This window comes from Bos taurus, chromosome 7, assembly GCF_002263795.3.
Source record: "Bos taurus isolate L1 Dominette 01449 registration number 42190680 breed Hereford chromosome 7, ARS-UCD2.0, whole genome shotgun sequence".
NCBI lineage: Eukaryota > Metazoa > Chordata > Mammalia > Artiodactyla > Bovidae > Bos > Bos taurus.
In genome coordinates this window covers 72,271,148-72,298,751 of record NC_037334.1, presented here as the reverse complement: position 1 = coordinate 72,298,751, position 27,604 = coordinate 72,271,148, and the positions used below count along the sequence as shown (strand labels likewise).

Here is a 27,604-nt window from a genome sequence, read left to right as displayed (position 1 = left end):
TTGAAGAAGAACCAGCACTATACATAGGAGAAAAGAAGGCAAAGGATGTAGACTACCTGTAAGAGAGAGGTAAGAAAGGCCCCTACTTGTAGGTAAACACCTGCAGTGAGGTATAAAGAGATTTAAAAAAAACCCTCAGGCCCAATAAGAATTACAGTCCATGAAAAGATAGGGGAAGTTGTAGTTTTGTTTTGACAAAACCCCATCTGTTTGAGTTCTTACAGTACTTGAGCATGTTTCTTGGCCCTCCAACTGGCAACGTTTTTCATTCATTAGTTCATTCATTCATGGAGCAAAGTAACCCTTTTTAAATATAAGGAGGAAGTCATGCTCTTCCTCTGCCCTGAACCCTCTGATGGTTTCATAACCAAAAGTGAAATAAATACAAAGGGAAATACAAAGTTCTGAGGTGACCAACAAGGCCTAAGTGATCTGGGCCCCACTCCCTCGGGGACCACATCTCTGAGCTGTCTCGAACACACGCCTGCTGACTCTCACCCCAGCCCTGCAGACACCTAGCTGCCAGCCCGTGCCCTGCCTGGAACATGCCTCCTCCCACAGATAACCTCAGGCTCACGCCCTCGTTTCTTCAGGTTTCAGCACAAAGGTTGTGGTTTCTGAAATATGCCCTCCCAGCCTTCACTCTTTACTTTATTATTTTTTTTCATGAGACTTCCCACCACTCCATATAGAATTTCTTTGTTTGTTTGCTGGACTGGGAGGTCTTCAAGTCCAGGGCTTTTGTTCTGCTGCTGCTGCTGCTAAGTCGCTTCAGTCGTGTCCGATTCTGTGCGACCCCATACACGGCAGCCCATTAGGCTCCACCGTCCCTGGGATTCTCCAGGCAAGAACACCAGAGTGGGTTGCCATTTCCTTCTCCAATGCATGAAAGTGAAAAGTGAAAGTGAAGTCGCTCAGTCTTGTCCGACTCTTAGCGACCCCACGGACTGCAGCCTACCAGGCTCCTCCGTCCATGGGATTTTCCAGGCATTGCCATTTGAAGGACCTAAAACAGCATTCAGTATTTGTGTGTGTTAGTCGCTCAGTCATGTCCAACTCTTTGCGACCCCATGACTGTATCCCACCAGGCTCCTCTGTCCATGGAATTCTCCAGGCAAGAATATTGGAGTGGGTTGCCATTTCCTTCTCCAGGGGATCTTCCTGACACATGGATTGAACCCAGGTCTCCTACATTGCAGGCAGATTGTTTACCATCTGAGCTACATCAGTGGGCAGTGATCAACAATAAATCTGAATAGAAAACAGATTTAGCATTACCAAAGGGAAAAGAGAGGGAGAGACATAAATTAGGAGTCTGGGATTAGCAGATACACACTATCATATATTGGAGAAGGCAATGGCACCCCACTCCAGTACTCTTGCCTGGAAACTCCCATGGATGGAGGAGCCTGGTGGGCTGCAGTCCATGGGGTCGCGAAGAGTCAGACACGACTGAGCGATTTCAGTTTCACTTTTCACTTTCATGCATTGGAGAAGGAAATGGCAACCCACTCCACTGTTCTTACCTGGAGAATCCCAGGGACGGGGGAGCCTGGTGGGCTGCCGTCTGTGGGGTCGCACAGAGTCAGGCATGACTGAAGTGACTTAGCAGCAGCAGCAACTACCATATATAAAACAGATAACAAGAATCTACTGTATAAAGTATTATCAATATCTTGTAATAAACTGTAATGGAAAAGAACAGGAAAAAGTATATACAATGTTATGTAGAGAGAATGAAATCACTTTGCTGCACACCTGAACCCAACACGACTCTGTAACTAGAGCTCCTTACTCCTTCCAGCTCAGTCATTTAACAAGCAGTGGTGAGTGTCTACCCCATACCAAATATTCCTGGCTCAGGAAGGCCTATGTGTTTTTCAGATTCTCTAAGGATCCCAAGGCAGGCATGAGGTCACTGAGCTTTAATTTCTCAGAGAAAACCCACTGCGTGAGCTGACCTGAGCTTTTCATGAAATGCTTTTGCTACTCCATCACTCAGGAAGGTCCTGAGATGGCAGACCAGCCTCTTTATCTGACACAGTGGGACTCAATCTCCCCACAGATACTGATCCCAATCTCCCTGTACGTGTCCATTGAGCTGGTGAAGCTCGGGCAAGTCTTCTTCCTGCACAACGACCTTGACCTGTATGATGAAGAGACTGACTTGTCCATTCAGTGTCGAGCCCTCAACATCACTGAGGACTTGGGTCAGATCCAGTACATCTTCTCCGACAAGACGGGAACACTGACCGAGAACAAGATGGTGTTCCGACGTTGTACCATCATGGGCCACGAGTATTCTCACCAAGAAAATGGTACGAGGGGGCTCCTGGGGGCCCCATCCTTCTTATAAAGAAATCACTCCTGCTCTCCTAAGAGAGTGGTGATTAAAACCCATTCTCCTGGCTCTCGGCAAAGGCTTAGTGGCTCTGTTGGAAGTAGCTTCCTGTATCCCTGCGGCCTCCTTGTCACAGATCAATGCTGTTCTTATCACTTGTAAACTTTCATTTGCTCCTGAAGGCTATGGGTAATCTCCTGTGTGGTAGCCCTCCAGGTGGTTGATCTTTGTCCTCAGTGGATCTTTGCCTGGTGTAATTGACACAGAGGATTTTTACCTGTCAGGAATGCACTGAGAAGATGTCCAAATTATGTTCCAGTCCTGCAACCAAAGTTTAGGAATTTTTCAGGTTACCTTACCTGACAGGACAGGCCCAGGTGGAAGCGCATGGGATACAATCAGGAAATGCCCTCCATGCTAACTGACCTCTTGGGGTTCACTGACACAAAGCTTTGCCTTAGGGGATGTGGCTAGAAAATGCCTGGATTATCATCTTGCATAGACTGAAGGTGGCTGATACAGCTGACTGATCCCCTTGGTTCCTTCCCCCCACAGCACACGTGTCCGCACACACACACTCACACACTCACACCATTTCTTTCATTCTTCATTGTTTTGAGTGGGAGGGATTAAGAAAGAGAAAAGAGAAGGTACCATAGGCAGTCTAATCCCCTTTGCCAAAGTGATAACCAGGTACATGGGAGCTTCTAATCTTAATAATTACAGCTACCATTACCAATACTTAGAGTATGCTTATCACTTTTATATCGTTGTATATTAAGTCTTTTATACATACCATTATATCATTAAGTCTTCAAAACAATGAGTTGGATAGTTTTTATAACCCCTAATTGAGGAAGTAGAGGCGTGGGTTATGCGAAGCTCAAAGTCACATAGATAGGAGGTAGGAGGGCCAGGATTTGAACTTGTGTGACCAAGTTGTACCCCACTTTCACCAGTCAGGGTAACCAGCTATCTGTAATCTAGAGCAGCATAATGTTCTTACACCATGCTCTTTTAGCTTCACCCCCAAAGTCTACCATCTCCCCAGCCATGATCTGGCTGAGGTATGACTGAGGCAATAACAAGATTCCTTTCTTGCAGCTAAGCGACTGGAGACCCCAAAGGAGCTGGACTCAGACAGTGAAGAGTGGACCCAATACCGGTGCTTGTCCTTCCCAGCCCGAAGGGACCAGGGCCCAGCAACAATGAGGGGCCAAGGAGGGTCCCAGCCTCTGAGGAGGAGCCAGAGTGCCCGTGTACCCATCCAGAGCCACTCACGACAAAGGTCTATGGGGCGCTGTGAAATCTCACAGCCCTCTGTGGCCTTCAGCAGCTCCATAGTAAGTGCCTGCCTTTCCCTCTTTGAATTGCAAGTGACCTTTCTTGAGGAGAGATAGGGGATGGTTCCAGGGCATGAAAGAGAAGGGTGTATAAACCCTGAATTGCTCTCAAAATGGCAGCCCTTGGTCTTGTTTGTAATCTGTATAGGTTTTGCATGTACGAGTCTGTTAATTTCAAATGTTCAATGTCTTGACATTGAGAGATTTCGAAATGGAATTAGAAAAAGTCTCCTCACTAAGCCAGTGTTTCCCTGTGGTGATAACTGATTTGAATTAAGAAGTCTGCACTCCCCAGGTTGGGTGTGCCATCCTCAGCTCATCGTGTCCCCCACTCCCTCTCTCTATACGCATCCCTGCACTGAGGCTCAGCAGCAAGTTCACTATGTACATTTTTCCAAAATACAGTTGATAGGAAAGAGAGATATCTGACATATCCATGTTTCTATAAAGTGGAAAAATGAAAGGTGAACCTATAAGGCTTACAGGCTTCAAGAAAAATGGGAGAATGTATTTATTGTGATAATCAGAGAGTCTTAAGTTGTTATGAAGCAGAGGACATCTCTGTCAAATTTACCCAGCCCACCTCCTTCTCTTAGGCTAACTGCTTGGCCCCTAGGATGTTGAACTTTGCAAATTTGGGGTTTTCTGCATATGGTCCCTTCACATTCGATCCACTGGGACAGTTACCATTAAACATCTAGGTAGCATGAAGACACTGAGTTTGTTCCCAAGATGAGGCAGCATGCCCTAGAAGCCAAGGCCAGAGCCAGGGCCTCTGCCTCCTGTCCCATTCCACTGTCCTCTGCATCAAGCTCTTCCTCTAGGGAACACATCATTCAGAGTCGTCAATACTTACAGAGAAGGCCTCAGGGACCCCTGGTAGCTTGAACAAGACACATATACTCACAGAGGGACCGAAAGTGCTATCATCCTGTTAGAGCATTAGATTTTCAGAATGATCATTTTGGTAAATTTCACTCGTCTTTCATTCCACTCATTATACACATACACACTCACACACACAAACTACATGTGTTAACATTTTTGCAGTCATCATATACATAAATTGTAGCTGCTGCTTTTTTGGATTCTGACATGATATCAAAAGCCTTTTCTACATTGCTAGCTAGTATTCATTACCCAGGACTGTGTTTTCTGACTGTGACAGGAAATTCTGTGAGTCTGTATCTTCTGGGTTCTTGTTTATCTAATTTAAGTACAAAGTTAACATACTTACGTAATTATATACTGCATGTAATAATGTACATTCTGTGCATGTATGTTATTATCATGCACATAAACACAGTAATAGCAAGGATAAAAAATAGCAATGTGTTAAGACATGTGATATTTACAAACCTACAAAAAGAATGATCCATTGATGACTCTGGGAATATTTTGGTTTTTATTTTTCTTTTTGATTTTCCCAAAAGAAGTAACAATAGGATATGCATATTGTCAAGTCTTTCTCTGATTTAATTCCGTCCCCTCTGAATGGAATCCTCTTCCCCCAGCTCTTTACCTAAATGTTTGGACAATGGATTCAGTGAGTTCTCTTTGGGCACGGGAACTAAATCTTGCGCTGCTGGAGTCTTTTGGTTTCTTCCAGTTCTGGATACCACAGGCATCCTGTGTATCTGAGAATGTCTCCTCCAGGAGAAAAAGGAAACTTTCCTGTGTAGATATCAGTTGGGATATGCAGATTCATTGGTCCCTGTTCAGTCTCACAAATTTCAGAGCCCAGGAAAAACTGCAGCCCTGACTCAGTCAGTATAACTTTTATTCAGGGCCCTTAGCTGATGGTCACTGAAAGGGGCACGTGCACTATGAGCTATTTCCAGATCTTGAATGTCATCGATTTGCCCTGGCTGGCACTTTTGAAGTCCAGTTCTAGCTAAATTCACTCATGAACGATAAGGAAATTGACACAGTAATATCCAATTCTTGTTGCCTGGGCAGGGCAAGATGGTGATGTGTTCCTTCTATGAACTGTTAAATTTTCAGACTGAAAATCTGGGGTTAGTCAGACAATAGCACCCCAGCTACTTGTCTGGGGGTGTGGGCACTAGGCCTAGAGTCAGGAAATGTGGGCTCTGGTTTCAACTCTGCTGAGGTTTGCTGGGTGGTCTTAAGCAACATGCTAAACCTCTTTGTGTCCCTGTTTCATCTCTCACTGGCTGGACTCTGTGGGAGAGGGAGAGGGTGGGATGATTTGGGAGAATGGCATTGAAACATGTGTAATATCATATATGAAATGAAACGCCAGTCCAGGTTCAATACACGATACTGGATGCTTGGGGCTGGTGCACTGGGACGACCCAGAAGGATGATATGGGGAGGGAGGAGGGAGGAGGGTTCAGGATGGGGAACACGTGTATACCTATGGTGGATTCATGTTGATAAATGGCAAAACCAATACAATATTGTAAAGTTAAAAAATAAAATTAAAAAGAAAATTTTTTAATTATTTCACCAAAAAAATAAATAAATAAATAAAAGTCAAAGAATATGACGCTTGTAATTAGGCACGTTTGGGGTCACATGCCCCCAGGTGTTCATCTCAGCTCCACTGTGTATCAGCTCTGTGGCTTTGGCCAGTTCACTGGGTGGAAACCTCAATATTCTTATCTCAAGAAAGGATTACTGTTGGTTTCAAGGATTTAATCCTTAAAATACTGTGTTCTAGACAGAGGGATAAATAATAGAAGTTTTAAATGACCTTTTAAAGGAAAGCTGTCTGCCTTGGACAAATGTTCACATAAGTGATGACAGGGAGAAGAAACGGGAGTTTTCATAAAATATGTGGAATCCTCCCCCCTGATATTCTGGACTATTTGGTCTAGGGTGGGGCCTGAGTATTTATATTTTGATTTCTAGTGATTCTGCTGAGCAGCCACTAAGAACCTCTCTAAGCACGCTATCACCCCACTCAGAAATAGTCTTCATTTGGTTCAAATAGATGCCTTCTACAACTTGGGAGGCATTGGCTGAAGGGGGTGATTTAAGCTGCCTTAAAGGGGTCTGATACTAACCTGTATACTCTCTGTGGCTGGAATATCAGATCCTTGAATTTGTCTGTGGAGAACATCTGTGGCAGCCCCAGGAAGATGCGCTGGCTCCTAGCTCCTGACTCCCACCCCCACCGACTCTTGCCAAACTCTATGCTGTCTCATCTTCCACCTGCCCATCTGGCATCCAGTTTGGTTGGATAATCTCTTGGCACCAACAGTGCTTTACCTTACCTTTGTAAACCCAGCCAGAACTTGCCTCTGAAGCCCCAGAGATGCCAGGTCATGGCGGAGCACCCAACCCCCTTCAAAGAAGCCCATTGTTGGCCTCCACGGCCCTTTGCTCTAAACCAAAAATAAAATGTGCATCAACAATAACAACCACCACAACAAAAGCTGACTTTTTTCTTTTACTACAAAGAACAAGGTAGCATTGGTAATTGTTGTTTAATTGGCTGCCGTCATATCTGTGACTTTAGGGTGGGGTAATATATCACTACTTAGGAAAGGAAGGAGTCCTTAGCCAGTATTTATGAATCCTGGTAGATGGGAAATGAAATGCCCTCCCTGCCCACCCCACCCCCACCCCCAGTCTGTGAGCAGCCAAGATTGGAGTACAAAGTCTTTGTTTAGACATGTTGCTTGAAAAATGTTTTCCAGTCATCAGACCAAACACTATCTTCCTAATCATAAAGTTTGCATCAGGGTGGGTTAGGCTCCATACTTCACCACCTCTCCCTTCTGTGGGCACAGCCTCACCCATCTGTCTGGAAAGAATGCAATGGAGGAAAGTAAAGAAGGCTGTCTTTGGCCCTCTGCCTCTTTTTTGAAACTTGGTCTTCCTTTCCTTCTTGGGAAGATACTTGTGCCACACTTGTTGTCTGCTCTGGGACAGCCCACATGCACACACTCCCACAACAAGGTTAGATAAGAGTCTGGATTTAACTAACCTAGCATGCAAAATCCTTTAGGAAGTGACATGACTACACAGGGCAATAAATGGATGAGGCCTGTCTCAGCTTGGCTTCCCTCAGGGTCCCAAATGGGGGCCCATAGCCCTATTCGTAAGAACTAGGTCTTGCCAGCAAAAGAGACACAGATATAAAGAACAGGCTTTTGGACTCTGTGGGAGAAGGCAAGGGTGGGATGATTTGAGAGAATAGTATCAAAACATGTATATTACCATATGTGAAATAGATAACCAGTCCAAGTTCAAAGCATGAAACAGGGCACTCAAAGCTGGTGCACTGGGATAACCCAGAGGGATGGGTTGGGATGGGAGGTGGGAGAGGGGTTCAGGACTGGGGGGACACATTTACACCCATGGCTGATTCATGTCAATGTATGGCAAAACCACAATATTGTAAAGTAATTAGCCTCCAATTAAAATACATAAGGAAATGGCACCCCACTCCAGTGCTTTTGCCTGGAAAATCCCATGGACAGAGGAGCCTGGTAGGCTGCAGTCCATGGGGTCGCTAAGAGTCAGACACGACTGAGCAACTTCACTTTCACTTTTCACTTTCATGCATTGGAGAAGGAAATGGCAACCCACTCCAGTGTTCTTGCCTGGAGAATCCCAGGGATGGCGGAGCCTGGTGGGCTGCCGTCTACGGGATCACACAGAGTCGGACACGACTGAAGTGACTTAGCAGCAGCAGTGTGGGTTTATTTCTGAGACCTCTATCCTGTTCTATTGATCCACATGTCTGTTTCTGTGACAATACTATGTTGTTTTTATTATTATAACTTTATAGTATTTTCTGAAGTTTGGGAGAGTTATGCCTTCAGCTTTGTTCTTTTTCCTCAGGATTGTTTGGCAATTCTTGGTCTTTTATATTTATATATGTTAGTATTATTTGTTTTAGTTCTATGAAAAGTGTCACTGGTAATTTGATTGAGATTGTTTTAAATCTGTAGATGGCTTTGGGTAATATGGCCATTTTAACAGTATTAATTTTTCCAATCCAAGAGCATGGACTCTTTTTCTGTTTCTTTGTATCATCTTCAATTTCCTATATCAATACATTCTAGTTCTCAGAATATAAATCTTTCACCTCCTTGGTCTGGTTTATTCCTAAATACTTTTTGACGTGATTTTAAAAGGGATTTTTTTAAATTTTCCCTTTCTGATATTTCATTGTTTGTTTTAAAGAAACACAACCAATTTCTGAATGTTTATCTTGTACCCTGCCACCTTGTAGTTCTAGTAGTTTTCGTGTGGAATCTTTAGGGTTTTATACATGTATTACCATGCTATCAGCACATAATGACAATTTTATCTGTTTCCTTCCAATTTGGATGCCTTTCCTTTTTCTTGTCTGATGTTTGTGGCTAGGACTTCCAATACTAAGTTGAGTAGAAATGGTGAGAAATGGCATCCTTGTCTTGTTCTAGATTTTAGTTGGGAAGGCTTTCAGTTTTTCACCATTGAGTATTATGTTGACTGTGGGTTTGTCATAGATGGTTTTTATTATGTTCAGACATGTACCCTCTATACGCACTTTGGTAAGGGTTTTTATAATGAATCAATATTGTAGGGAACTCTCTTTTTGCTAGTCGACTGAGTTTTTCCCTTGGAGTTTCTGTCTCATTTGGGAAAAGTTCACCTTAACAATCCATGTGCTTTTATTTAAGCAAATATTTACTAACATTCAGTTCAGTTAAGTCACTCAGTCATGTCCAACTCTTTGCAACCCCATGGACTATATAGCACTCCAGGCTTCCCTGTCCATCACAAACTCCCAGAGCTTGCTCAAACTCATGTCCATTGAGTCAGGGATGCCATCCAACCATCTCATCCTCTGTTGTCCTCTTCTCCTCCTGTCTTCAATCTTTCCCAGAATCAGGGTCTTTTCCAATGAGTCAGTTCTTCACATCAGGTGGCCAGGTATCAGTCCTTCCAATGAATATTCAGGACTAAGTTCCTTTAGGATTGACTGGTTTGATCTCCTTGCAGTCCAAGGGACTCTCAAGAGTCTTCCCCAACACCACAGTTCAAAAACATCAATTCTTCAGTGCTCAGCTTTCTGTATGGTCCAACTCTCACATCCATACATGACTACTGGAAAAACCATAGCTTTGACTAGACAGACCTTTGTCAGCAAAGTAATGTCTCTGCTTTTTAATGTGCTCTCTAGGTTGGTCATAGCTTTTCTTCCAAGGATCAAGTATCTCTTTAATTTCATGGATGCAATTACTAACACTGGGATCTCCCTATTCTTCACCCAAACTCAATATCAAGGCCACAGCCTCAGCAAGGGCAAAAACATCACTACCCTAAATAGTACTTCAGCCTTCAACTCCCCAGCAACCGAGAAAGTTTATGTCCACAATAGGATACAACCACATGGCTAAGTATTCATAAGGAACCAAAGGGCAGATGGGAGAGTAAGCCTCCTTGCCTCCTCTGTTCCCCACCACTCAAAGACAACCATTATTTGAGCTTTCCTGTGTCCTTCCCAGAGGTGCTTGTAGCTATATCTTGCTGCTGCTGCTGCTGCTGCTAAGTCGCTTCAGTCGTGTCCGACTCTGTGCGACCCCACAGACGGCAGCCCACCAGGCTCCCCTGTCCCTGGGATTCTCCAGGCAAGAACACTGGAGTGGGATTGACATTTCCTTCTCCGATGCATGAAAGTGAAAAGTGAAAGTGAAGTCGCTCAGTCGTGTCCAACTCTTCACAATCCCATGGACTGCAGCCTACCAGGCTCCTCCATCCATGGGATTTTCCAGGCAAGAGTACTGTAGTGGGTTGCCATTGCCTTCTCCAAGCTATATCTTAGGTTGGCCAAAAAGTTTGTTTGGGTTTTCATATGCTTTTATGGAAAAACCTAAAGGAACTTTTTGGAAAACCCAATAAAAGCATGCAAGTGGAATATTCACATAAGCACATCCTTTCCTACAAATAAAACTGCACCATGCACTGTCTTGGACTCTGAACTTCTCTTTAACCTAATGAATCTTGAGGAATATTGCATGTATGTAGACAAATGGACAGATATTCAGTGGAAAGCTGCCTTGTCACTTTTTAAATGGCTGTTAAAATCTGTTGACTGGTTGAGCCATCATCTGTTTCTACATGTATGTAAGTTTTTTTTATAGATTCTTAGAGCATAACTGCTAAATTGAGATTTTGTGCATGTTTAAAATTTGGATTGATACTACCCCAGTGGTTGTACCAGTCCAGACACTCACCAATAGCAAATGGAAGGGTCTGCTTCCTCTTCATCTGTCAATTCTATATATTCTCAGTATCTACTTTTCTTGTACTAGCCTTTCATTTATTGTCAGTTAGCCAACAAATACGAAACAAGCATCTACACTGTGGCAAGTACCATTCTAGCCACTGGGGATATAAAGTCTAATGGGGCATCATCCCTGATTTCAGGCATTTGCAGTCCAAGGAAGGGACAAGAAGAACCCCAGTGACTATGTGACACTGCTCTCAGGCTGGGATGTAAAGGGGCAGAGGTACATAGAAGCCCAAAGGAAATGCACTTACATCAAACTAGGAGTCAGGGGGAGCTTCCTGAAAGGGTTAGCATCGGAGCTGAATTTGAGACAAAATTAAAGGTTAACCAGAGCAAAGAGAAGAAACCATCTAGTTGGGGGGGTTTCAGGTTGTTGTAGGGGAGACATTCCATACAAGCAAATGGAGACTTGCAGTTCTAAACAGTAGCTGGAATAAGAGGCACAGGTCATAGAGAGGGGAAGAGGAGATGGAGGCATGGGAGGGACTAGGCCACAGTTTGTTCCAGGCCTGCACACGAGGGCTCCTGTTCATTTCCACCACTGGCTCCGTGGGCTTCCCACAGCGGCAGCCTGCTGCACTCAATCAATGATTGTCAACAATGTGACTGTGAATGAACTGTCATTTAAAGTGAGAGGAGAGTAGTGGATTGGAGCTTGGCCACCTCCTCACAGCTTTCAATGTCAAATGCTCCCAGCCAGAGAGGAGGAAATGGGAGAAATAGGGCAGCCATATAGCCTAGAATCTTGTACTCAAACTGTGGTCCTCAGACCCACAGCAGGCAGGAGCACCACTTGGGAGCTTATAGAAATGCAGATGCTTAGGCCTCACTCCAGACTTGCTGAATCAGCATCTGTGTTTAAACAAGATGCCTAGCTGATTCATGTACATGTTAGAGTTTGGGAAGTACTGGCAAAACATGTTTAAGGGTTTGGGTCTAGCATCAGCAGAACTGGGTTCAGGACTGAGCTATTTTATTGATTTTGAGACCTTAGACAAGTTATTTATTTGCAGTGAGCCTCATTCACTTCACTAATAAAGAGGGAGAATGATAATAGCTATTTAATGCTGTTATAATGACATAATATACACAGAAGCCAGGCTTCCCAGGTGACATTTGTGGTAAAGAACTTGCCAGGCAATACAGGAGACAGAAGAGACACAGGTTCAATCCCTAGGTTGGGAAGATCCCCTGGAGGAGGCAACCCACTCCAGTATTCTTGCCTGGAGAATCCCATGGACAGAGGAGCCTGGCAAGCTACGTGGGATCACAAAAAGTCAGACACAACTAACATGACTTAACACACACATGGAAGCACTTAGCATAGCAATCACTTTCCTGTAAGTTGTCAATAGACACAATCCAGTGATAATAACAGGATCCTTGAGGGTGTGGTGTGAGGTCAGAGAGCACCTTCTTCAAAGAGGAAGCCTTGGGGGTTCTGCTATAGAAAGAAATCCAACCGGTTGGGTGCCAGGTTGCCACAAAGCTCTAATCTGAACAACCAGTAGCCCCATAGACGTGTATTTCTTTTCCTTCAGAGAAATAGACTAGCCAAAGGGCCCCAAGGTGGATAAGGGGTGCTGCTTTCTCGCTAAGTGTCCTACATGCCAAGTTCCTAGTGTTAATGAACCGGATAGGAAACCAATGGGCTGTGGGCAAAGGGAACCACGAAGAAGCTTGCCCTGCAGAAACAAGTCTGTGTGTCTGGATAAAGCTGCCATGACATCTGCCGTTGACACCTGCAGACTGGGCCTGCTGCCAGTGCCAGACACAAGTAGGCCCTTCGCCGAACTTCTTTTTAATGCATTGCTGTATGATTGAAAGTAAATACTAAGGAAGAGTTTTAACAAAGAGCCCCTGTTAGTTCATCAGTGGTGAGGTAGTGTCTTGCCCTAGATAGGAGTTAGGCAACAAAGGTTTGAGCGAGTGCCTGCAGGCTGCCAGGCACCAGGACACATCGCAGTCTCTGCCCTCATGGCACTTAAGAGACTAGAGAGTAAATGGACATGCAATAAATACCAATTAAATCATTTTATCTGTGTCACCGTTTGGAAATACATAATGCATAGCTTGGAGCAAAGCAGTGTGCTGTTGGGCTGGAGTCAGGTGGTGTGAAATCTGTCCTAGTTCTGACCCTGATTCAATGTGCAGTCTTGAAAAGTTCACTTCCCTCCTCTCTGGCACTCAGTTTTATCATCAGGAAAATAGGGGATTTGGCTGTGATGACATCCAAGCTTGTTCCCAACTCTGGGTATCTGTAGTAAGGGTTAAAAGCACCCCATTTATGTACCATCACCAAAAAAAAAAAAAAAGATAAAATATTTTCTGGAAAAGACCCCCATAATCCCCTTTATAATCTTGTGGACTGTCTGCTGAGCCCTAAGGATTAGATATGCAAGCTCACTGAGATGCCAGACACTAAAGATGCCAGCAGTCAGCAAGAATCAAAGGCTACTTCTTTCTCATGGGGGATCTTGCCTGGCATGGGGGTTAAAGAGCATGAATTCTAGAGTTGAACTTTCTTGAATCAACTGACTATATGACCTGGGCAAGATGCCTAATCTCCCTGAGCAGCAGTTTCTTCATTTAAAATGCAGAGGTAACTGGGAGAATAGTGGTTGTTGTTGTTCAGTCACTCAGTCACGTCCAACTCTTTTCGACCCCATGAACTGTAGCACTTTACTGTCCTTTATCATCTCCCAGAGTTTGCTCAAACTCATGTCCGTTGAGTCCATGATGCCATCCAACCATCTCACCCTCTTTTGTCCCCTTCTCTTCCTGCTTTCAATCTTTCCCAGCATCAGGGTCTTTTCTAATGAATCAGTTCTCATCAAGTGGCCAAACTATTGGAACTTCAGCTTCAGCATCAGTCCTTCCAATGAATATTCAGGACTGATTTCCTTTAGGATTGACTGGTTTGATCTCCTTGCAGTCCAAGGGACTCTCAAGAGTCTTCTTCAACACCACAGTTCAAAAGCATCAACTCTTCAATGCTCAGTCTTCTTCATGGTCCAACTCTCACATCCATACATGACTACTGCAAAATCAGAGCTTTGACTAGACAGAACTTTGCACAAATAATGTTTTTGCTTTTTAATATGCTGTCTAGTTTGGTCATAGATTTTCTTCCAAGGAGCAAGAATCTTTTGATTTCATGGATGCAGTCACCATCTGCAGTGATTTTTGGAGCTCAAGTAAATAAAGTCTGTCACTGTTTCCATTGTTTTCCCATCTATTTGCCATGAAATGATGGGACCTAGATAGCATATTAAGAAGCAGAAACATTACCTTGCCAAAAAAGGTCCATCTAGTCAAGGCTGTGGTTTTTCCAGTAGTCATGTATGGATGTGAGAGTTGGACTGAACTGAGTGCCAAAGAATTGATGCTTTTGAACTGTGGTGTTGGAGAAGACTCTTGAGAGTCCCTTGGACTGCAAAGGGATCCAACCAGTCCATCCTAAAGGAGATCAGTCCTGGGTGTTCATTGGAAGGACTGATGTTGAAGCTGAAACTCCAATACCATTGCCACCTGATGTAAAGAGTTGACTCATTTGAAAAGACCCTGATGCTGGGAAAGATTGAGGGTAGGGGAAGAAGGGGACGACAGAGGATGAGATGGTTGGATGGCATCACTGACTCAATGGACATGAGTTTGGGTAAACTCCAGGAGTTGGTGATGGACACGGAGGCCTGGCGTGCTGCAGTCCATTGGGTCACAAAGAGTCAGACATGACTAAGCAACTGAACTGAACTGATGGGACTGGATACCATGATCTTAGTTTTCTGAATGTTGAGCTTTAAGCCAGCTTTTTCACTCTCCTCTTTAACTTTCATAAAGAGGCTCTTTAGTTCCTCTTCACTTTCTGCCTTAAGAGTGGTATCATCTGCATGTCTAAGGTTATTGATATTTCTCCAGCAATCTTGATTCCAGCTTGTGCCTCATCCAGCCCAGCATTTTAAGATGATGTACTCTGCATATAAGTTAAATAAGCAGGGTGACAATATACAGGCCTTGACATGCTCCTTTCCCAATTTAGAACCAGTCCATTGTTCCATGTCCGTTTCTAACTGTTGCTTCTTGACCTGCATACAGGTTTCTCAGGAGGCAAGTAAGTGGTCTGGTGTTGCCATCTCCAAGAATTTTCCACAGTTTGTTGTGCTCCATGCAGTCAAAGGCTTTAGCCTAGTCAATGAAGCAGAAGTAGATGTTTTTTCTGGAATTCTCTTGCTTTTTCTATGACCCAACAGATGTTGGCAATTTGATCTCTGGTTCCTCTGCTTTTTCTAAGTCCAGCTTGAACGTCTGAGAGTATAGATAACATGCTGCAGGGATGCAGTGAGATGACAGATGTACAGACCATCAGAAACACTCCACAGATAAGAACTTTCATTACTGTTAGGATAAATTGGCTCAGAGTTCTTTGAACAGTGTTGGTAAACTGATGACAGGTACTGGAGGGACCCTGAAGTAAGGTTAGAGGAGTCAGCATGGGAGTATTATGAAGGGAGAATACTACTTTACTATATGACCACAGAAAGGAAGACCCTAGACTAGCAATCAAGGGGTCTGATGTGCGATTCTGGCTTTACATTGACTCACTGAGTGGCATTGGTCAAGTCAGCCCATCCTTCTGGGTTTCAGTTGAGATTAGTTTCATCTCTGGTTGGGGCTGTGAAAACCCAGTGAGATGCATAAATGATCCTGCTGGAGAGGTAGGATGAGCTCCATCACTGTGAGCTCCTGCTGTGACAACTGCACTCAAAGGCAGAGAGGACAGGTGGTCCTCACTCCTTCCTACGCTTTCTGAAAGCGCAGACACCATATGGTACGGATGGCCCACCATATACTCATTACAGGGCAGTGAGAGGAGATGCAGATGATGCAGTGTTACTAGTGCTCTTCCTTTTCATAAACAGGTTCTTTGCAGGAAACTCTCCTCTTAATATGGGATGAACAAGATGGAAGTGCAGGTGCTGGCTCTGTGAGAGTCCCCCAGATGAAGGTTAGAGCTCTTTGGAGTGTGCACTCCACATCCTATCCGCTTCCCCTGATCAACTGTGCAGGTGGAGACCAGAATCTCATCCCTCCAGCACCTCCACGCCCCACTGTGCTTCCTCCCTGTGACGCTCACCTATGCCAGCAGACCAGGGAGCTTAGAATCTGACCGCTGGGGTAATTGCAGTTGGTAGTCAGAGAAGACACAGTCTGAGGACTCTTCCCCACAGGATTTTTTTTAATTTTTCATTTTGTATTGAAGTATAGCCTATTAACAATGTTGTGGTAGGTTCAGGTGAACAGCGCTGGGACTCAGCCGTACATACATGTATCCATTCTCCCCCAGTCTTCCTTCCCATCCAGCCTGGCACGTAACATTGAGTAGAGTTCCATGTGCTACAGTAGACCTTGTTGGTTATCCACTTTGAATATAGTAGTGTGTACATGACCTTCCCAAACTCCCTAACTATCCCTTCCCTCTGGCAACCATAAGTTCATTTTCTAAGTCTGCCCCACAGGATGTTTTTAATTTCAGCTTGGGTTCTAGTTTGTAAAACTTGCCGGCTTATTGGCCCTCAGTCTTCTCTCTGCATGTATCAGTCAAAATTCCCTCAGTGCATCTTTTTCAATCATTGACTCTTCTAAACTTGAATGAGCCTGTGAACTCTGAGCATTGATAGAAATGGCTGTATGTAAAAACGTCTTTACAGAATGGCTTTTGTCATATCTATGAAGAGCTGGTGTTTATTGAACTTCTGCTTCACATCACGCAATCTTTGGAGTTCCAGAAGATACAACTTCATAGAAAAGGCAATCCATCTTTCAGGCTCTTGGTTTCTCTCTAGGGAGATTAAACATGGACATAAGAAAATTTAATTTAAAATATAGGCAATATGTAGTGAATTCTAGAGGGATGGAAGAAGTGGCAGTTTCAACCAAGATGTGAAAAAATTGGAAATCCATGAGTCAGATCCAGTCCGCAGAGTTTTTTAAAAAGAAGAAAAAAAAAAACAGTCCTTACATCATTCTCTACTTTATTTTGAAAAATGCAGAGATTTAGCAAAATGCACCAGCCTTGGAGCATTTTACTAGCAGAAGAGTCACCCCCTTTTAGTTGGGGTGGGACTTGCCGGGTCTCACAGCCCCACTCCCCCAGCCCATAGCATCCTCATCTGTAACTCGGCCATGTTCCCTCATTCACCTTACCTGCCTGACTCCTGTGGATATTCTCAGTTCAAGAAGCTGCTGCTGAAGCTTCTGGCTCAGAAGACAGATTACTCACTGTGGCTGAGTCAGATCTCATGAACCCGTGGAGTTTTTATGGTTATGAAGTACAGGTAGGATTTGGGTAGGCAGGAGAGGACTTCCAAAAGAGTGGGATCAGAGGCCTAGGAGGGGAGTATACCCCCAGGAGGCAGCCACCAGACCACCTGGCTGAGCTGAAGGACCACATGCAGAGTGGTGGAAATCAACAGGAGAAATGCAAACTGGGAAACAATTTAGATGCCAGACTGAAATGATCATGTTCACAGTGAAGATCTGAAGATTTTTTAGTCTCAAGAATACCTTGAGGGAAATGGTGTCTTAGAAGGATGTATGGGTGATATACATATGAAGGGTTCAAACTAAATGAGGTGAAAGGCAGTCACCTCACTTTAAAGGCTTAATTGGAAATCCAGAGGGCTTCCTGGGGGACTCAGTGGTAAAGAATCTGCCTACAATGTAGGAGATGTGGATTCGATCCCTGGGTTGGAAAGATCCCCTGGAGGAGGGCATGGCAACCCACTCCAGTATTCTTCCCTGGAAAATCCCATGGACAGAGGAGCCTGGTGGGCTACAGTCCATGGGGTTGTAAGAATCAGACATGACTGAAGCAGCTGAGCAAGCATGCACACATGCATGCATGTGGAAACCCAGGCTGGAGGGCTAGAGGGTCTGAGCCTGGCTGGAAGCATCAGGAATGAGGGGTAAATGGTGGGAAGATGCTGTGGGGGCAGAACCACCAGAGTCTATATAACTGATGGACACGTGGGCTTGAGGGAAGAGAAGGAGCCAAATCAGACTCTAAGGTGAGCAGGCCCAGAGTAGGGGAGACATGCTGGGTGCAGGATGCGCGGAGGACTGTATCAGCCTTTCCCGGGCATGAGCGAATCTGCTGCAGGGGGCCTTCCCCCCCAGTCCCTTCAGGAAAAACTCTGACTCTAGCCTTTCTCTCCCAGGAAAAAGACGTGACTCCAGATAAAAATCTCCTGTCCAAGGTGCGAGACGCAGCTCTGTGGCTGGAGACCCTGTCAGACGGCAGACCCCCCAAGCCTTCCCTTGCCACTGCCTCCTCCGTCGCTGACTTCTTCCTTGCCTTAACCATCTGCAACTCCGTCATGGTCTCCACGACTACCGAGCCCCGGCAGAGGGTAAGGACCGGTGATGGTGGGGGTGGGATGGATGGGAGGAGCACAGGCATGAAGGGGGTACCCTGCACAATAGCGCAAAACACTTGGGTCCTAGTCACACTGTCACCACGTCATCACTGTGAGACCTTGAACAAAGCTCTTGTCCTCTCTGGGCCTCAATCCCCTTATGTTTTAAATACAATATAAGAAGTTCCATATGAGTTTTCTGTGTAGGTTTCACATTTTGTGTCTGTCTGCAGGGTAGACGTTAAAAGTTAATATTTACTGAGCACTTGCTATGTGCAGGGTTCTATGCCAAACGTCGCCTGCACTATCATTTAATCTTTATGGCCCAGCAATCCTGTGAGGTATGTCTTTGGATTTAGCAAGTGAAGAAACAGTGGCTCAGAGAACTTGAGTAACTTAATGAAGGACACATGGTGAATACATGGCAGAACCATCTGTATGATTCTATCATAATATCACGGTTTACTGGTATCTGATTTTTAAAGGGTGGGTTAAAAAAAATGAACACCTTGTGTGAGGTTTTGCAAAGTTAGAGATAACACAGCTGGATGGCCATTTATAAAAGATTATACTTGGAGTTTGGAGAAGGCAATGGCAACCCACTCCAGTACTCTTGCCTGGAAAATCCCATGGACGGAGGAGCCTGGTGGGCTGCAGTCCATGGGGTCCCTAGGAGTCAGACACGACTGAAGCGACTTAGCAGCAGCAGCAGCAGCAGCATACTTGGAGTTATTTTTCAGTACTGAAGATAGATTTATTTTATCCACATACTCTCACCCAAGCTCTCTTGTAAGTGATGAATAAGAATAATGGTGTTACAACACTTGGCCACAAAAATCAAGAAAAAGAGGGTTCATCCAGGTACCAAACCAGAGCCCCTATTATTACACCCAGGTTCTAAACTACCCTGAAAAGTCAGCAAGTAATCAGAGGTCTGCAGGGAACTTTGGGAGGCAGGAAGCATTATCTGAGAAGTTCTATGTTCAAGAAAGAAAGAAGTATACCCTCCAATTCTCAATTTTCAAGCTAATGGAAGGCTGCAGCTGGCAGGTAGCTCAGAAGCCCCTGGAGTCAGACAGACCCCGATGTGACAGCCAGCTCTGCCACCTACAAGCTGAGTGATCACAGCCCACTTAGTCTCGCTGTGCCTTGGTTTCCTCATCCAGAAGTCGGGATAATGATAGGATCCCCTAGCACTGTTGCTGGGAGGATGAAGTGAGATGCTGCGTGCAAAAATAAAGCAGGCAAGGTGATGATAAGGGTTCAGGGCGTGTGAACTGCAACCTGAGTCTGGCTTCTGTCTCCTTTGCTTTGCTTGGCCCATGATCAAAGTGGGATGTCACCACCAATCCCTAGGAAGTCAGGGCTGGAAGGAAACCAGTGGCCTAACCCTCTCACGTTATAGTTGGGTAAACCAAGGCTCACAGAAGGGAGAGGCTTGCCCACCATCATTGAAGTGGATGACTGCAAAATGAGCTTCATATTCTGCAAAATGAGCTTCATATTCTGCCATAAGGCAGCTCGATAGTTTTCCCAACCTGGAGAGTCATGTTCTCCTTTCCTCTTTTGCCTCAAGGTCACCATGCCACCCTCGACCAAGGCTCTGGGGACATCCCTGGAGAAGATCCAGCAGCTGTTCCACAGGTTGAAGCTTTCAAGCCTCAGTCAGTCCTTCTCATCCACTGCACCCTCCGACATGGACTTGGGGGAGAGCTTGGGGGCCAACATCCCCACCACGGACTCAGAAGAGAGAGACGACGGGTCAGTGTGCAGCGGCGGCTATTCCACTGATGGTGGCTACAAGAGCAGCACGTGGGAGCAGGGCGACATCCTGGGGGCAGGGCCGAGGGCCTCCCTGGAGGAGGTGCTGCAGGCCCCAGCCCTCGGCCTAGCTGGTCCCGAGCTCTGTTATGAGGCTGAGAGCCCTGACGAGGCCGCCCTAGTGCACGCTGCCCGTGCCTACAGCTTCACACTGGTGTCCCGGACACCCGAGCAAGTGACCGTGCGCTTGCCCCAGGGCACCTGCCTCACCTTTGACGTCCTCTGCACCCTGGAGTTCGACTCTGTCAGGAAGAGGATGTCTGTGGTCGTGAGGCACCCGCTGACCGGTGAGATCGTCATCTACACCAAGGGTGCCGACTGCGTTATCATGGACCTGCTGGAAGACCCAGCCTGCAGTGAGTCTGTCTCATCGGGGTCCAAGCAGAGAGGGTTCTGGTGTTTATCTGGTGGCATGGAATGGTAACTGGGGTCTTGAGTTATGGTGTCACTCAGTCCAGCAGGTCCCAGCTGGAACACAAGCCCTCGAGATGTTTTCCTCATAGCATCTTCCTTAACACACTGCTCTCCACATCTCCATGACCTGCAGAATTACAGAGCTTGTTAAAGGCATTTAAACAAGAGGAACCTCTTTATTTATCACAGTTCCTAATTTTCCAAACTCATTTAAACATGGATGTTCCATACACAAATTATCCCCCACCCCAGGACATCCGTCAATATACCCTAGAAAATACTGTGGTCCTAACTCTTAGTTTTGGGGAGAAGCCAACTGAACCTGAAGAGGGAAGTGACGTAAAAGAAGAAGCTCAGCTCACTAGTGGTGAATCCTAGAGGAGGTGTCCTAAATCCTGGCTCAGAGCTTTTGTCACACCACCAGAATTCTGCACTGGGCTCGAGTTGCTCTGGGAAACCTCAGGGGATGCTCTTTATCATCCCTTTCCCCAGCCTCCCCAACATGGATTTTCATTAACTTGCTCCAAGCCAGAAAAATGTTCCAAAGTCCCTACATTCTCAGTGTCCAATTTTGGAGCAGCATGAATTAGTGTGTAGCCACTTCCTGATTGCTAACAAGGAGAAGACAGTTATGGGGCTATGATTCTCCCAGGACAGGAGATTCCAGCCAAGTTTCAGAATCGCCCAGGCAGCCCTGTGCCTCCTTCACTGTCAGCTATGGATCAGAGCCAAGAGGTTCATGGGGATTGATGAGCGTTTAGAATGGGAAGGGAGCTAGTTAAGTGTCTTCATCCCCAGACTCTGGCAGGCAAGTGGATTCGGTGTTTCGGAGTCAGGGGAGCCACAGCATTCCATTCCTGCACAACAGCTTTCCACACTGCCCTGGAGATATTTCTTTGTTCCTCACCTGATTCCAAAACGGATGAGAGATGCCTCCAATAAAAGATACATATACGATGTTACTATGAGATTTGAGAAGCAAAGATTTCAAAAGCAGGGGGGAAAATAACCTCAGGTTTAGTATATGCACAATTTTGGAACAGTCAATTTGACCCTGAGGTTCCTGGTAGCCTGAGCAATAAAGTAAACTCAGAAGTACACAGGTAGAAGGCAAAAGGTGTTTTTAATCTCAGGAGCAGATGTCTTTGAAAATAAAACATCATAGATAGTGCTCCAAAAGACAAAGCACAAAGATTGTGCTTAAGGCATCTGGAAACCAGTAACATCTGAAAAACAAGAAAATCATCTTGAAGGGATTTTATACTGCGTAAAAGCAGGCTTAGAGTAGTATCAGGGGAAAAAATCAGAGCTTTATTGGACTTCCTCATACTTGTCTTACTGTAAAGAATTGTACTTTTAATTTTGCATTATATGGAGGGATGGACACGGGGCATAAAATTTGTTTACTGCTTAAGGTTACTAAAGATCTCAAGCCAGCCCTGGTAAGGAGTCTGATGCTTTTTTCAAGCTTAGACTTACAAACTGCTGCCACTGATTAGGGATGTCTGTGATATCTCAGATGAAGGAAGTGGTGATGGCATCGATCCTGTCCCATAACCGCCAGCCCAGGCTGAAAAATTCTTTTTTATCTGATAGATAAAAGTACTGGAATTTCAAACGAAAAAGACAAATTTCTTCTAAGAGAAATGTATTATATAGGACTTCAAAAGGGGGACTTTGTGCTACACAATGAAATATTTTTCATGCTAGATTTATAGGAATCCAAAAAATATTTTTTTGAAGCCTGACTCAGCAAACCCAGTATGGTAAAGAACTTAGCAATGAGATTTAGGTCTCTCTTCATCTTGGAAGCAACTTGCCATAAGGACTAAAGTAGATTACAGAGCAGGTAATGGATAGCATTTTTAAGACTTAGCAAACAGCTGGTTGGAGCTTCCCAGGTGATGCTAGTAGTAAAGAACCCTCTTCCCAATGCAGGAGACTAGAGTTTGATCCCTAGATTTAGGAAGGTCCCCTGGAGTAGAAAATGGCAACTCACTCCAGTATCCTTGCCTAGAGAATTCCATGGACAGAGGAACCTGATGGGCTATAGTTCACAGGGTCCCAAAAAGTTGTACATGACTGAAGCAACTTAGCACACATGTAAACAGCTGGTTATTCAGGGCTAAACTAGTCACAGGGAAGACTTGTTGTTCTTTGATTCAGCAGGCCTTCAAATGGACCCTCAAGTCTCTATTTAAGTTCCTAGGTGATTCTGATGCAAACAGGTATTTGAGTTTTCCATGCTTTTTTTTTTCCTGCACAGTATACAGGATCTTAGTTTCCCAACCAGGGATGGAACATAGGCCCTGCATTGGAAGCACAGAGTCCTAACCACTGGACAGTCAGGGAATTTCCACAAACAAGCATTTGGGAACAATACTTGAAGCCACCTAACTTCCCTAAATAGTACTTCTCTCAGCCAGACTTTTGATGATCAGATATAGAAAGCGGACAGTTTAAGGACCCATGGAGTTACCACTTTGCAAGGCAGCCTGGAAGAGCAGCTTGGTGTTTGTGACAGGGGTATGTGTGGGGGCGTGGGGGTAGTATAAGGGAATTCCTCCTCTAAAGACTCCAGGGTGTTAGAAACAGGATCCCTAAGCATTTTGTCCATGACCTCATGGGGAACAATGACTATTTGACAGTGAGTGACACTGATGTGGAAAAGAAGATGAGGAAAATCCGAGCCCGGACCCAGAGGCATCTAGACTTGTATGCAAGAGATGGCCTTCGAACACTGTGTATCGCCAAGAAGGTAAGAATAAATTCTGCGTTTAGTGGCTGAAAGGCTCCAACCCTGCTTGTGTCTTTTCTGTTTCTTGTTAGAAGATCCTCAATATTGGTTCTTCTAATATTTTCAAAATGGGCTATCCTGACCACACAGACCCACAACTTTTGACAATCTTGCTGGGACCGAAATCTGAGTGGTAAGGTTCCTTATCAGTGTGGCCTTGTGGTTCCCTGCTTTTCATTGTCTATGTAATTGGTAACCTATAACTCATGATTTTTTTAATGTTGTAATTTTGCCTTTAAATATCCTCTTACCATTTGCATCATTTGCTGAGATCTAGAAGTTGGGAGATTTTATGTGATCACATACAAATCTAGATTTGCGGTTTCTCTTGAAAATGTAGAGGATCTGGAAAACTGGATTACCATTCTTGAATAGCTTCAAATACTATAGCCAGGTAGCAGCAGATTCCTGCTGAGGAATATATTCTTCTGTGCTCCAGGATTGGTCACAGTTCCTACCACTCTCTATCGCATGGCCTTGGCCCAGCTAGATTCAAGTAGGTTACCTTCCCTGGAACCTGCAGGTCTTTCAGTTTGAAGCCCCTATAGGAAAGGCAAGCAAAGAGCTGTGAATCCCAGAGCCAGAGCACCTAAAATCAGATAGGGGAGCTACAATGGGCATGCATTTCAAGATGGTTAGAAGTGATTTTTTTTTAATTAGGGTATAATTCATTTATAATGTTGTTAGCTTCAGGTGGACAATGAATCAGTTATACATATACATATATCCTTTTTTTTTTAGATTCTTTTCATACTTAATGGTTATTAGGGGGTAATAGGGGGAAGGATGTACTAGGAGATTGGGATTGATATACACACTACTATATATAAAATAGATAAGTAAGAAGGACCTACTGTATAGCACAGGGAACTCTACTCAGTATTCTCTAATGGCCTATATGAGAAAAGAGTCTAAAAAAGAATAGAAGTGGTTTCTTCTCCATAAATCCCAGAGCTCTTCATCTCTTTTGTGGTGCTTCACTTCAGTTCAGTTCAGTCGCTCAGTTGTGTCCGACGCTTTGCGACCCCATGAATCGCAGCACGCCAGGCCTCCCTGTCCATCACCAACTCCTGGAATTCACCAAGACTCACGTCCATCGAGTCAGTGATGCCATCCAGCCATCTCATCCCCTGTCGACCCCTTCTCCTTCTGCCCCCAATCCCTGCCAGCATCAGAGTCTTTCCCAATGAGTCAACTCTTTGCATGAGGTGGCCAAAGTACTGGAGTTTCAGCTTTAGCATCATTCCTTCCAAAGAAATCCCAGGGCTGATCTCCTTCAGAATGGACTGGTTGGATCTCCTTGCAATCCAAGGGACTCTCAAGAGTCTTCTCCAACACCACAGTTCAAAAGCATCAATTCTTCAGCACTCAGCCTTCTTCACAGTCCAACTCTCACATCCATACATGACCACAGGAAAAACCATAGCCTTGACTAGACGAACCTTTGTTGGCAAAGTAATGTCTCTGCTTTTGAATATGCTATCTAGGTTGGTCATAATTTTCCTTCCAAGGAGTAAGTGTCTTTTAATTTCATGGCTGCAGTCACCATCTGTAGTGATTTTGCAGCCCAGAAAAATAAAGTCTGACACTGTTTACACTGTTTCCCCATCTATTTCACATGAAGTGATGGGACTGGATGCCATGATCTTAGTTTTCTGAATGTTGAGCTTTAAGCCAACTTTTTCACTCTCCATTTTCACTTTCATCAAGAGGCTTTTGAGTTCCTCTTCACTTTCTGCCATAAGGGTGGTGTCATCTGCATATCTGAGGTTACTGATATTTCTCCCGGCAATCTTGATTCCAGCTTGTGTTTCTTCCAGTCCAGTGTTTCTCATGATGTACTCTGCATATAATTTAAATAAGCAGGGTGACAATATACAGCCTTGATGTACTCCTTTTCCTATTTGAAACCAGTCTGTTGTTCCATGTCCAGTTTTAACTGTTGCTTCCTGACCTGCATACACATTTCTCAAGAGGCAGATCAGGTGGTCTGGTATTCCCATCTCTTTCAGAATTTTCCACAGTTTATTGTGATCCACACAGTCAAAGGTTTTGGCACAGTCAATAAAGCAGAAATAGATGTTTTTCTGGAACTCTCTTGCTTTTTCCATGATCCAGCAGATGTTGGCAATTTGATCTCTGGTTCCTCTGCGTTTTCTAAAACCAGCTTGAACATCTGGAAGTTCATGGTTCACATATTGCTGAAGCCTGGCTTGGAGAATTTTGAGCATTACTTTACTAGCGTGTGAGATGAGTGCAATTGTGCGGAAGTTTGAGCATTCTTTGGCATTGCCTTTCTTTGGGATTGGAATGAAAACTGACCTTTTCCAGTCCTATGGCTACTGCTGAGTTTTCCAAATTTGCTGGCATATTGAGTGCAACACTTTCACAGCATCATCTTTCAGGATTTGAAAGAGCTCCACTGGAATTCCATCACCTCCACTAGCTTTGTTCATAGTGATGCTTTCTAAGGCCCACTTGACTGCACACTCCAGGATGTCTGGCTCTAGGTCAGTGATCACACCATTGTGATTATCTGGGTCATGAAGATCTTTTTTGTACAGTTCTTCTGTGTATTCTTGCCACCTCTTCTTAATATCTTCTGCTTCTGTTAGGTCCATACCATTTCCGACCTTTATCGAGCCCATCTTTGCATGAAATGTTCCCTTGGTATCTCTAATTTTCTTGAAGAGATCTCTAGTCTTTCCCATTCTGTTGTTTTCCTCTATTTCTTTGCATTGATCGCTGAAGAAGGCATTCTTATCTCTTCTTGCTATTCTTTGGAACTCTGCATTCAGATGCTTATATCTTTCCTTTTCTCCTTTGCTTTTCGCTTCTCTTCTTTTCACAGCTATTTGTAAGGCCTCCCCAGACAGCCATTTTGCTTTTTTGCATTTCTTTTCCATGAGGATGGTCTTGATCCCTGTCTCCTATACAATGTCACAAACCTCATTCCATAGTTTATCATACTCTATCTATCAGATCTAGGCCCTTAAATCTATTTCTCACTTCCACTGTATAATCATAAGGGATTTGATTTAGGTCATACCTGAATGGTCTAGTAGTTTTCCCTACTGTCTTCAATTTAGGTATGAATTTGGCAATAAAGAGTTCATGATCTGAGCCACAGTCAGCTCCTGGTCTTGTTTTTGCTGACTGTATAGAGCTTCTCCATTTTTGGCTGTAAAGAATATAATCAATCTGGTTTCGGTGTTGACCATCTGGTGATGTCCATGTATAGAGTCTTCTCTTTTGTTGTTGGAAGAGGGTGTTTGCTATGACCAGTGCATTTTCTTGGCAAAACTCCATTAGTCTTTGCCCTGCTTCATTCTGTATTCCAAGGCCAAATTTGCCTGTTACTCCAGGTGTTTCTTGACTTCCTACTTTTGCATTCCAGTCCCCTATAATGAAAAGGACATCTTTTTTGGGTGTTAGTTCTAAAAGGTCTTATAGGTCTTCATAGAACCGTTCAACTTCAGCTTCTTCAGCATTACTGGTCGGGGCATAGACTTGGATTACTGTGATATTGAATGGTTTGCCTTGGAAACGAACAGAGATCATTCTGTCATTTTTGAGATTTCATCCAAGTACTGCATTTCGGACTCTCTTGTTGACCATGATGGCTACTCCATTTCTTCTGAGGGATTCCTGCCCACAGTAGTGGATATAATGGTCATCTGAGTTAAATTCACCCATTCCAGTCCATTTTAGTTTGCTGATTCCTAGAATGTCGACATTCACTCTTGCCATCTCTTGTTTGACCACTTCCAATTTGCCTTGATTCATGGACCTGACATTCCAGGTTCCTATGCAATATTGCTCTTTACAGCATCAGACCTTGCTTCTATCACCAGTCACATCCACAGCTGGGTATTCTTTTTGCTTTGGCTCCTTCCCTTCATTCTTTCTGGAGTTATTTCTCCACTGATCTCTGGTAGCATATTGGGCCCCTACTGACCTGGGGAGTTCCTCTTTCAGTATCCTATCATTTTGCCTTTTCATACTGTTCATGGGGTTCTCAAGGCAAGAATACTGAAGTGGTTTGCCATTCCCTTCTCCAGTGGACCACATTCTGTCACATCTCTCCACCATGACCCACCTGTCTTGGGTTGTCCCACGGGCATGGCTTAGTTTCATTGAGTTAGACAAGGCTGTGGTCCTAGTGTGATTAGATTGACTAGTTTTCTGTAATTATGGTTTCAGTGTATCTGCCCT

The 27,604-nt window shown here is 44.5% G+C and overlaps 1 protein-coding gene and 1 long non-coding RNA gene across 3 annotated transcripts in view; one reads left to right on the top strand and one right to left on the bottom strand.

Annotated features, from left to right (window-relative positions):
* Nucleotides 1–27,604, top strand: part of ATP10B (ATPase phospholipid transporting 10B (putative)) — a 316,602-nt gene that overhangs the window by 236,152 nt on the left and 52,846 nt on the right. For both annotated transcript variants that reach the window (XM_024995294.2, XM_015472347.3), the window contains 5 exons: nucleotides 2,066–2,318; nucleotides 3,446–3,684; nucleotides 18,160–18,351; nucleotides 19,934–20,534; nucleotides 23,241–23,350. In XM_024995294.2, the coding sequence (XP_024851062.1) occupies nucleotides 2,066–2,318; nucleotides 3,446–3,684; nucleotides 18,160–18,351; nucleotides 19,934–20,534; nucleotides 23,241–23,350 (1,395 nt within the window). The remainder of the gene's footprint in view (nucleotides 1–2,065; nucleotides 2,319–3,445; nucleotides 3,685–18,159; nucleotides 18,352–19,933; nucleotides 20,535–23,240; nucleotides 23,351–27,604) is intronic.
* Nucleotides 10,356–26,292, bottom strand: LOC112447476 (uncharacterized). The gene is made up of 3 exons (XR_003035699.2): nucleotides 23,641–26,292; nucleotides 20,389–20,719; nucleotides 10,356–16,781 (listed from the first exon to the last, which is right to left on the bottom strand). It is a non-coding gene; the product is annotated as an uncharacterized lncRNA (long non-coding RNA).